We start from the raw sequence: 12,790 nt of genomic DNA, 5'->3' as shown, positions 1-12,790 counted from the left end.
AAAATTCATTAAAAAGAATGTAGTCACATCATTTTTTGTATGGTTGTATAATGAAGTCATGTAAAGAGTTTTAGGGTGATTATGTGCCCCCCTACCTTTCACATTATGAACTTTCATCTGATCTAAATTTAGAAATTGAACAAAAAAATTGAAAATGTACAATTTTGCTTGGAATTAAATGAATCAAATGCTGTGAAACTGATTTTTACCATTTGTTAATGTACTTGTGGATAGGTGTGTTTAAATTTGACCTTAGCAATTTTTATTGAATGCATAATATGGTTTCTATTGTATTGCAATTTATTCATATACTTAGAATTTTGAGGCTCAATTCTTATTCTCTTTTGATCTGTTCTCCTTCCTCCAGCTTTGAAGTTATACAAACTATATATGACAAGCTTCTCGACATGACAGGAAAAGTCAAGTAAGTTCTACTTTTTTGTCTCGCCTGCATAGCCGAGCGAGATTTTGCATATAGGCGCCACTTTTCCAACGGCAGAGGCGGCGCACAGTGGGCCAGAATGAACCCAAAGTGCGCCAAAACCTATTATTCACACATTTGTACGATTAAATTTTGTAGATAGGGGTAATTTCACCCGTAGAATTCAATAAAAGTATTTTCAAATATTGATGACGTCGTTAAAATACTGTTTTCTGATTGGCTCTTAACATTTGAGAAGAAATTACATGTTTCTAATTCTACAATAAGTTTCAAATTTTCAGAAACTAGTTTTAGAGAAATTTCAGCAATAATTAAGCATATTATCAAACAGCAAACACACAAACAGGCAAACAAACAAGAAAAGTCTGTGCTCGGGGTATACAAACAATTCAATTGGTGACTTGAGTATCGCTTAAAGAGGGCGCCCTACCATGAATCCGGAATTGTAAAATTCAAAGTGAATTTGTAAAAAAAAAATGCAAAGGAGTATTTTCATTCCCTGGATACAATGATTAACCACACCATGGGTGTCGATCACGGGGGGGATGGGGGGGATATATCCCCCCCAATATTTCAAGTGGGGGGGATGGCCTGTATTATCATCCCCCCCAATAATTTAGGGTTGAAAATTTATAATAATGATGATGAAAAAATGTAAAGGTTTGATCATGATGATTATAGTGATGATTATAGTATGCCATCAATCAGTTTGTTTCCCTCGCAATTTGTGTATATTGTTATTAAATAAAAACATTCTTTTCCAGGACTTTTAAACAGATGGGTGGAGGTTCAAGATGAAAAAGAATGAAATGTTTACGTATATGATATTTTTTAACACATGACATAAAAGGACCCCGACGAAAAACAACTTTTGTTGATAGGGTGTTCCATCCCACCAGTGGTAATATGATCATATTTTTACAATTTTTAATAAGTGAAATCAATCAATGGTTTCAGAAAGAATAATCATTAATTTCTCTCTAAAGCGTATCTTCGGATATGAACATCAGATTTTTTTCCCATGTTATTCTTGTTATTGTTATGGACTTGAATAACTAAACTTGATTGGCTCTTTCTTATTTTGGCAAAAAGAAATCTCTTTTGAGTTTGGAAAGGGATGACAGTTTTGCATTCTATATGAGCACACTCATGCGGTACGTAAATTTCATTTTAACACATATATTAGCTGATATTACACACTGATGGTTCAAGAAAATATTGGAGAAATATCATAACATGACAGTTGAGTTTTGATTATTTTTATGTTTGTTTTTGTTTTATGCACTTATAAAGCATTTAAAACATGTTAAAATCCAGGGTTAAAATCGTCTAAGGAATGACGGTAAGCCCGATGGCGCACGAGAAGCCACACAGTTTGTAATTTGTGCTAGTCTTAATTTGTCCGAATCTGCATTTTATCATCATGCATTAAGAAGAAAAAAGATATCGCCAGTCGGATTAGATTTAAGAGAGAAGTTGTATACATCATGTCCAATAAACAGATCACTTTGTACATGGTCCAGACAATTTTTGTCATTTTTTCTTTCGTATGAGTTTAGAATAGGCTTGCTTGTAACACAAATTGAATTTTCAAAAAAAAATTATAAGTACAGTACACTGCAATAATGAAAGAATTTCCAAGAACACAGTGGCGTAACTACGGGGGGGGGGGGGGGGGGGCATGGGGGCACGTGCCCCCCAATCGGCTGGCAAAAAAAAAAACGGGGAAGAGGAGAAAGGAAGAGAAACGTAGTGGGAATGAAGAAATTATTGTTCATCATAATGTTATATTATAATAATGTTATGTTATAATACATAAGAAACATTTTTTTTCATATCTTTATTTTGCTCTGGCCTAGATTTCTTCATTGTTCCCGGTACTCGCATTGTCTGTTTAACGTTTTTAAGTCAATATACACCAAATATATTTCCTCGCAATTCGACTTATTGTTTTATGTAGTGACATATGGTTCTTTTTCATGACTACTTAAAGTGATTGCCCCATTTTAAGGTGTTAATATAAAACATTTCCTGTCCGTGCTTACGTTCGCACTAGTAGATTGGTGAGATATGACTGCTCTTCATGAATTCCTAAAAATCAGTCCTTAAAATTTCCCTTTTTCTGATCTGAATATCAAAAATTTTCGATCGCATCATTTGTTTAGTGAAATACGTATCGTATGGTCTTAGTGAATTCTTACAAACAGGCCTTAGAATGCCTCTCTTCAGGTCTGAATATCCTAAATTTTCAGCTCGCGCTTCGCGCTCGCAATATTTGATGAGTGAGATTCGTATTATCATGATTACAATGACTACAAAAAGTGCTTCATGTGTTTAGATGTAGCAAAATCAGCAAGCGCTTTGCACTCGCATTAGATGACTATGGTGAGATATGTATACTCTTAATGGATTCCTAAAATATAGTCCTTAACATGTCCTTGTTTGGGGTAAATAATTACAAAAATTTCAGCTAGCGCTTCGCGCTCGCATTGTTTCGCGAGACAGGTATGTATCATGATTACAAAAATTTGCTTATAATGTCCTTTTTTGGTCTGCATAGCAAAAATTTTCAGCTCGCGCTTCGCGCTCGCATTATTTGAGCAGTGAGATACATATCCGTTTAATGGCACTGTCCTTAAAATGTCCCTATTAGGTCAGTATACCTGGCAACTGAGCGCGCTTCGCGCGCTCACTAAGTGACTCAAAAATGTTGCTGGTACCCCCCCCCATGCCGTGACTCACGGTACGCCACTGCAAGAACACCATGCATATCAACCACTCCCAAATGTCCTAACTTGTGATTTTAGTGGGGGTAATGTTGAAAGATCCCCATCCACAAGAACATTTGTGTCAATCATCCCCCCCCAACCAAGAATACCGATCGACACCCATGAACCACACCTACATGAATTAACCCTTTGCGTGCGGACCCGCGAATCCCGTTACCTCTCCCTGCGGCGGAGCCGTTTTGGTACATTGCTGGTATTTGGATCTGTGGCGGTATTTTCCCAATCAATTGCTAATTGCGCCAAACTGATGTATTTTCAGGATTTTTAGTAAATGTAAAGATGAAAGATCATACATTTTTCTTTCTAGAAATACAGGTTTCGCTTCTCAAATCAACAGAATAGTTAAGAAATTTATGAGGAAAAAGTCGTGTTATTTTGTAAAATCTTCGCTTTTCCCCCAAGTCAATAGGCGCTGTGTACAAAAATGCGTAAGAGCAATCAGCACGCGCGGACATGTCGGGTTCGATCGATACCGCTTTGTTGTCTGCTCTAGTGCTTTTTTTCATTGCCTATTGTCCTGCTACTCATGAATTGTATCTTTACCTCCTTGTAGAGAGATCATTTGCAAAGTGTATAATTACAACGATAATCCATTTTGGGTGAAATCACAGCATACCAAATAACTTTATTTTCCAGAATGAATAAAAAAGCGCGAATTTTCCCTTGCAAGTGCGATGATGATGATTTAACACCGCGCAACGAAAGTCCGAAACTATTTTGTGATTTTTGGGGGGCCTTCAAGACGGTTGCCTCAACGTTTCACTAAATATCGTCTTTGGTATCTTTTCATAAATTATGGTTTGTATTAAAAAAAAAATTTGTTCCTGAAGATTACATACCAGTATTCGATATGTTTTCCGTTGCAATTTCAAAGAGTGAGGGTGTAAATAAGTTTCAAATTATATAGTGGATCTGAAATCATACCTCCCAACGCTCTCCTCGTAACATCTAAATTAAAAGTGTTTTATTATGTTCCTCCATTTTATTCATTTTTTTAACCGTTCTGGGTTTTTTCACAGTCGAAAACAAAATTAATAAATAAATCATGAAAGATTTGTACCCCGTTTTGTCTCTTTCTTTCTTATTTCCTTTGAAATATAAAGAAGACAAAAATAATAGCAATAAGATGAGAGAAGGAAAGAACGCGGGGGGGGGGGGGGTTTCAAAGTGCACCAGGGGCACTGGAAAGCTACTGAAATCATTTTATGTGACTGGCGGATGTTTTTTTTTTTTTTTTTTTGGGGGGGGGGGGGGGGTTATTGCGCATTTGTCAATATAAAGTGTAGGCTACATGTATTGAAAAACGGTACCAAGGCATTTTTTTTTTCGTTTTTCCTTTCCCTGGTTTCTAACCTGTAACAGAATGTATTATCTACCGCTTTCATTCCCTTTCCTATATCTAAAGTATTTCTATATCCCCTCCCGTCTACACCTTTTTTCCTTTTAGTTCTTCTCATTTATATGTATCGTCTTCCTTCTCCCCGATTTGGATTACGAGGTATATACCCGCCCCATCCCCCTCTATCCATTCTCTCTAATTTATTTCTTCTCGGTACCTGTCATTTTACATTACTTCTAACTCCCCCCCCCTCTCTCTCTCTCTTTCTCTCTCTTCATCGGAAATCGTTCCGAGAGTATGCCTCCATTTTGCCAACTTGTATTGATCGGAGATTGTTGCATTTGTGAGCCTCTCATCCTATTGCATCGTGGCCATCATGTCGAAAATTTAGGGGAGGGGGGGGGGTTTCTCCCAGATTCTCAAAAAAAGTCCCCAAAAACCTTTTAAAACTACTATTGTAACTGTCATTTCACAATAAATTCTATATCATCTTCCATTTTCAATAACGTGGGTAGATATCTATCGCAAAAGAAAATGCACGACCAATCTATTTTTTGTGAACTTGGGGCTTAGGGATATGGCAAGACAGAGGCCTCCATCTTTTACTAAAAGTCATTTTTTAAAGATTTTTTCGTAAATTATATGTCTCATTTAATTCGATTTGCCCCGCAGCTATTGTAATAGTAAAATAATTTTCTTCCTGAAGTTTGCTCACCAGTATTCGATTTGTAATATCCTGAAATTATTTCAAAGTTACACGAGTAAGAGTGACTAAAATTGTAAGTCTGAAATCATACCTCCCGACTCTCTCCTTGTCACTTTCTACGTTTCTTTCTGTATCTTACTTTTCCCTCAAAAAGAGCCATGCTAGCAACTACTAAAAGTAAGAGAAATTATTTTTTCTTGAATAAATTATAACCATCTGCAATTAAAAGTGTTTTTTATTTGTTCTTTCGTTTTGTTCTATTTTTTATTTGTCTCCTTGATTTCACAACCAAAAACACATGCAGTAATCATGGTAATAAATAAATCATTAAAACAAATCGTAATAGTAATAGTATACAGCGCTTAGAAACATTTGTATTAAGCGCTATATAAATGTTGCATATTATTATTATTATAATAGAATTCATTTTTGCCTCTATCGTTGTAATCGTTCAATCTAATAGTACAGAAGCGGCGGAGTTGGTAGGAAGTTTCAATCCTCACCCCTTCAGCAACATGTACAAAAAATCCGAAGTCTATATAAATTTGTAATTTTTCTTTTGGCCGGTCTACTCCCTCCAACTATCCGCTCAACCCCTCCATTATCAAAAACGCTCAGCGGCCCCTGTTTTTTTATGTAAGAAATCAGATATTTTGGTTTTGATGCTAACCAGGGTAAGTGACCCAAATGTTTGTTTGCAGTAACGGGAACAAAAACGGGTGGGTCAGATTTTTTTTTCTAAATGAATCTATTCTACCACGCTTTTCGCCGGTTAAAAAAAAAGAAATTGGAAGAAAAAAAAGCAGAAAATCGGAGAGAGGAGACAAACAAGTAATATTAGAGTGCAGGTCAGAACATTTCTATCTGGAGGGGGGAGGGGTATGTCAAAGAAGAATAATAATAAAAAGTCACCAGTTTGACAAGGGTCTGAGGACCGAGTTGCGACAAACAAACGTTGTGGGATTTTTTTTTAGTAATCTATACCCAAAAATAAAGTCATGTTGTTATTCGTTTAAGTGGATATTCATGGATTTTAGCAAAGCGCACTTGTCTATTAACCCTTTTATCTCTGTCTCTCATTCTCTCTCGTTCTCCGTGACATCTGAACATTTTTTTTCTATAATTTCCCAAAATGGTTCTTCTTTCATCCTTTATATGCATCATCACCAAGGGGAAGCGCTTTGAATCACTGACGGATGTCATAAGCACCTACGTGTTGTTGGTAAATGAGACAAAGTTTGTTGTTTTTAGTTCCGGTATGTTGGTCGAAATAAAAAAACAAGTATTCATAAAAGCTTTTTGTATTGCTAAGTGCGAAAAGCATTCAATAAGTCATCCTCTCGATAAACACTAATCTTCCTTTTGTTCGGGGTGTTGACCATCTGTATCCTGCTCTTTTCGGAAGAATTTGTTTGAGTGGCCGCCCTGACATTCTTTTGTTCGGGTAGTGCGGATATCATGAAAAACATGGACGTTTCCCTTTTGAAAAGAGCATAAGATGAATGGTGCGCTAAACTGCTTTCTTTTTTTCTTTTTTTACAGAATAGTAGACAAAAATAATGAGAAGAAGAGAGATGATTATATTATGGGGAGTGAAAAAGTTCAAAGGTGCACCGAGACCAGCTCAAAGTACTAAGACATTACTCTCGTACAAGCTTTTTAGTTTTTCTGAAAATACAATCGATCGATGAAACCGAGGAGATATAATTCTAGAGTGAAATCTCCTTGATGAAACAAATTATAAGACGAAAATGGTGAATAAACGCGTAGCTTATTACGTGACGATCTTGCAGAAAAGATGTTAGTGTACGATGTGGATCAAATCACGTGATCCGAACAAATCACGTGATCGGGCCTTTTGCGCGCGCGTACGTGCTCGTCACCAAATTTATCCGTCCCCGTCTGAATCCAACGAAAAAATCGAGTAAAGATGAAATGATTTCCTATTTTCGGGATTTTTCCCCACGTAGCTGTATATTTTTTTCATTTTATTATCGAAATAGGTTTATAAAGGAAATAGTGGCAGAGGTTTTAGTACATAACAATTACGAAAAAGCTAAAAAACTTCATCGAATTAGACCAAAAAAATATCGGCTTCTGTAGAAGCCCGTCGTAGCTAAGTGAACGACTCGCTGGGCTTCTGTGGAAGCCCGTCGCACGCAAAGGGTTAAAATGGATTGATACCAGAAGTGGACAGTGAAATCTTTAAAAAAATTATTCCAATGATAAATAACAGAGGCCGGGTCCTCTGCAGGTTAATCAGTACAAGGCCCTACAAGGCCTACCTATTTCACCAAGAACGGCGTATACAAAGTTATTCCGAATCAGAGTCTCTCTCTGCCATCTCACCAACTATTATGTCTTTGGTTAGAGGATCTTTTAGCATACTTTGAACATCAGGGGGAAGAGGCTGTGATTGTTGTACTCTTAAAAACTTGATACTAATCACAATGTCACCTGTTACTATTAGTCTGTGGAATACATGTATATAAAGTCAATGAGAGTCACAAACCAAACACTCCTTGAAATGATAATATACACTTCCTTCTTGATCGATACTAACAATAACTTATACCAAATTTAGAATGAGCCAAGAGATAAACGAATTCATACGTGTATGTGAAGTTACAAACCCTTTTGGGGGACAAATATTATAATAATGATAATGCAACTTATACATGTATAGAGCCCACATATATCCCATCTCTTTCCTATACACATTTTCATATTTTGGCAGAAAACTGCGTGAGACCTATCACATCCCTAGTCATGTGTGTTATATCGATATACAGTAGCCCCTACTTGGTTTATTAACAAAATAACAAATTAATAATCTTATCCGGGAATCTTACCTTAAGAATTTATCTTCTCAGGATGATAGCATATCAGATATGGAACAGTTTGACATCAAAATGAAGTTGTGTTACATGTATTATTATATAGTTAGTGGAAGTGGAAATGAAAGCTTGTCTTTACGTAGGCTTAACGAAAATATTTTAGGCAGATACCAGTCACAAGAGCCTTACACTTGAGCAAGACACCCCCCCCCCTCTCTCTCTATCTCCCAGCACGCGACGGGGAGTTTGTCTAATGTCACCCGCAACGTTCGGCACGCGCATAATGGGACACTAACTTGGAACAATTTTTGTGATAAATACGGCGAACATGTGGTTGGAAATTGATCATATCTCCAGAAAATGCACGTATATGCAGCTAAATTTGGTATCAGTGTAAAGCATGAACTATAACAAAGACCTTCATGGTATTTACAGCGCAGCAATCGGCAGCAATTTGTAAAAGAAATGCTCATGAAAAAAAATTGCTAAAACCCCCCCATTGTCAAATGGTTTCGTCCAAAATTACCTCTGAAGGGGTTATCATTTTATTTTGAAAATTTCCGATCACCTAAAACAATCATTCATCAAAAAGTACCGTGAATTATAAATAAATTAAGCAATCCGTTTTGTTAAAACAATGAAAGTTCTAAAAACGTGTCAATTACACATGCGGTAGCCGTAAAGGGTCATTTTCCGGTAATATTAAATAAAATGGGCAACTAATAATCAATTTCATTGAGAAATATTGTACGGAGACATTCTACAGGTTCTTATCTTTGCTTAGAACATGAAAAAAACAAAATTTGTTTCATGACCCAAAACCAGTTTTGGCGCACTTTTGCTCTCTCCTGGCCCACTGTGCGGCGGTGGCATCAACATTGAAAACTTAACCAAGGCTAAGTTTTCATATGTCATGTAACTTAAAAAGTATATGACCATATTTCATGAAACTGGAAGTATCACTGATCATTCTGCATGAGTTTCAGGTCAAGTTCAAAGGTCATTTAGGGTCAATTAATGAATTTTGATCATGTTGTATCAGCAATCAAATTGCAACTAAGGATAAGGTTTTGAAGTTTCGTTATAAATTTAAATTGATATGGACCTACCTTATGAAACTGATCATCTGGCAAAATTTGCAGGTCACATGATCAAGGTCAAAGGTCATTTTTTCGGATCAATGAACTTTGAACCCCATGTAGCATCAACATTGAAATCCTTATACAAACCAAGCTTGAGTTGTTAAAAAATATTCATACAAATGGATCTATTTGATAAAATTTGGACATGCATGTAATGGTAATCAAGTATACCTGATTTTTTTTGCAAGAGGTTCAGGTCATAAAATCAAGGTTACAGGTCATTTGAGGTAAACAAACTTAATAGTAGTTATAATCAAATGATATTTCGTTTCATCTTAAGTTGCTTTCAATGTCTGCACTGCTGCTATATTGGATCGCATAATGCAGGCAAAACTGCTAGAGACATTCTATTTGTTTAAAAATACATTTTGGGATAATTTTAAAACGTTTGTGGAATCATAGAATCATACACTGACACTCTAAAGGCCTGTGACACAGCAAATCCATGGGAACTTCTTTAGGATTGTATGTAAAAATCTAATTTTAAGGCCAAGTTCAAAGTGAAGATAATCAATCAAGTATTTAAAAGCACTGAAAATTTCATTGTACCGGTAGTTGGATGGAAATACAAAAGTTTTAAAATTTGTATTAATTTTACAAAATAGTTAAATACACAACATGGAAACCGAAATGTCGTCTAAAGAACTGGACATTAAACAATATGAAGATAAAACAATATACTTCCATATAGTCAGGGGCCTTAGCAAACTTTTGGGGACCGAATTTACAAAAGCGACTTTTTTTGCATGTGGGTCCCTGGTATCAAAAGCTTTAATTCTAGATAGGGTGCCCCGAAATCGGTGAAGGGCACCCTATTTTTGAAATGCTAATTTATGCAAATTTTATGCAAAATACACAAATTTCACCATATCTCACTTTAAATAATTTTCGAAGGCACTGCTGCTATATGAAATGGCGTAATGCAGGTGAGACTGCCAGAGGCGTTCCACTTGTTTTGCATTTGGGTCTTATTTTGCTAAACATTCAATTGTAGGTCGATTTTTTAATGAAATTGGTGAGTATGAATCAATTTTTAATATTAATTTATGCACATTTTATGCAAATTATATATAAAAACACATATTTTATCATATCTCGGCATATAGAATTGTCAAAATCGCAATTATTTTTCCACATGTGTCACTGGTACCAAAATCATTAATTTTCAAAAGGATGACTGGAATTCTATTTCATAGTGCTAATTTATGCAAAATCACACAATTCACACTGTTCACCATAATTTACTGTATATTTATATTACAGACCTAAATTTTTCTAGAAGCCTAGTTCTTCCCTTTTTTTTGTATTTGGGATTTATTTTGATGGGGCATCAAATCTTGATTAATTTCTATAAAATTGCGGAATGAGAATCTATTTTTAATGTTAATTAATGTAAATTTATGCAATTTTTGTGCAAATTTGTGTAAAACACATGAATTACCATATTTTGGGTTTAGAATCGAGGGACCAGCACAAAAATGTCACTATGTTATAATTATACACTGTTACACAATTCATTCATTTTGGTGACTTTCAATGCGACCAGAGGAGTTTATCATGTTTAAAATGCAAATTTATGCAAATATATAAATACTGTTCATACCTCTTTCACAACAACAAAAAATGGAATAAATAAACCATTATTTAATCTTTTTTTTTTCAAAGCAATTCAAGAGGTCAGATTTCTTTCCCAGGTAGAGTTTTCCCGTCAGAAAGAAGAGGAGGGTATATGGATGGTTCTCATATCGGAAAAAAAGTGTCCATGTCTGTCCCTCTGACGTGATGCACAACTATGTAATTTTTGAGAACATGGACACATCAGATTGAGCAAAGAGACCTGTTCCTTCTGTTTCTGTCGTCCTTTGGTTGATGGTGACCTGAATCATTTCAGTGATTTTTATTTGTTGGCTCATGAATTGATCTCTGTCGCTAAAGCGACTTTTTCCAGTGACTGTACATCTTTTTTGGTGTGCACGCCATGGCAAATTCTCCAAAATAATTTCAGACCGAATTAGAGTCGAATCGGTTCGGAATAGGTCCTGAATCGAAGCATTTTATGCCAAGAATTGACTTTCCAAAATTGTCCAAATGCCTCCCAAAATCCAACCGATTTCCTTCCGAATATGTCCCAAATGTGGCTCGAACGAAATTTGTCGTGGCCACATTCGGGAGTAGTTGGAGGATATTCGGCTGATTTTAAATATTTCAAAATGAGCAGAATCCCTCAAATGTTCCTGAACCCTTCCTGAACGTTCTCATATTCGGGGAGGGAGAAAAGAATAGTCCCGAATCCTCTGGAATTGATTCCGGGAGCTCCCCGATTCGGAGACGAATAAGTACCGAATCCAGGCCATTTTGGGCAGAATTGGTCCGAATTCGTTCGGGAGAATTTGGTTTTGGTGTAACCCTTGCTTAAAGCAAGGGCCGAGCTAGGGTTAGAACAGAACCGAATCAGCTGCGAATCCATCCAAATACATGTATTTGAATGGTTTCAGGAATATTTTATTTTGCCTTCGCAAATGCGAGAAAATTGGGAGGTATTCGGGAACATTTGCTGAGAAATTTGGCTCATATTGAAATGTTCAAAACCAGCTCGAAACCCTCCAGAATACTCCCGAATGTGACCACAACAAATTTCAATCGAGCCACATTTGGGATGTATTCGCATGACATTCGGTTGGAATAGGGAAGGCATTTGGAGTTTTCTGGGCAGCTTCAGACCTTTTTGTATCATTCTGGGCATAACCGTCCCGAACCGTCCGAGCTCGGCACAATCGTTCTGATTCGGGTCAACATTCAGGCCATCGTTTGGCTGTAATCAGAGATATCGGGTCACATTCGGCTGGATTCTGGACATGCTTCGGTCGATTCTTGCCACTATTCGTGTTGGCATTCTGATTTTTTGGGGATGGCCAAAATTGATTTGGTCAATTCCTGTGCTGAATCGGGACCTATTCCGGACCCATTCTTCTCTATTTGGGGGAACTCCCCGAATCCATCTGAAGGGCCAGAAAATAGAAAAATGGCATCCGAATAGCTGCCAAATCAGTAAATTTTAGCCAATTTCAAAAGATTCTGGTGTATTTTTCGGAAAATTCGGTGGCATACTTGGCGAATTCGGGCATAATTAATCGTTCAGATTCGGGTCGTTATTCAGGTCGTCATTTGGCGATAATCGGAGGATTCTGGCCACCTTTTGCTAGATTGTTGCCACTGTTCGGGTTGGCATACGGCTTTATGCGGGGCGGTCAATATTGATTCGGTTGAATTCTTGGGGATTCTGCTCTGATACGGGACGTATTCCAGACCTAATCGTCTCTAATTCAGTGAGCAACCCGAATCAGAGATGAATAGGGTCCGCATCCACGGAATTCATCCGAATCAGGCCATATTCGAGCAGAATCAGTCCAAATTTGTGAGGGAGAATTCGGTTCTCGTGTAACCCTGGTTGAAGTGTAGTCTCGATCAGACTTGTTGCTTGCTGTTTGAATTATATCTTGGTCTACAATCCCTCCTCACGTCGAAGCTGGAGATT

At 36.8% G+C, this 12,790-nt stretch overlaps 1 protein-coding gene across 1 annotated transcript in view; it reads left to right on the top strand.

Annotated features, from left to right (window-relative positions):
- Positions 1-12,790, top strand: part of LOC129255803 (GTP-binding protein Rheb-like) — a 38,789-nt gene that overhangs the window by 14,747 nt on the left and 11,252 nt on the right. Inside the window, exon 4 of the mRNA XM_064096603.1 lies at positions 368-424. Coding sequence (XP_063952673.1) covers positions 368-424 — 57 coding nt within the window. The remainder of the gene's footprint in view (positions 1-367; positions 425-12,790) is intronic.

Source organism: Lytechinus pictus, chromosome 3 (genome assembly GCF_037042905.1).
Source record: "Lytechinus pictus isolate F3 Inbred chromosome 3, Lp3.0, whole genome shotgun sequence".
Classification (NCBI taxonomy): Eukaryota; Metazoa; Echinodermata; class Echinoidea; order Temnopleuroida; family Toxopneustidae; genus Lytechinus; species Lytechinus pictus.
This window is presented reverse-complemented; position numbering and strand designations above follow the sequence as displayed.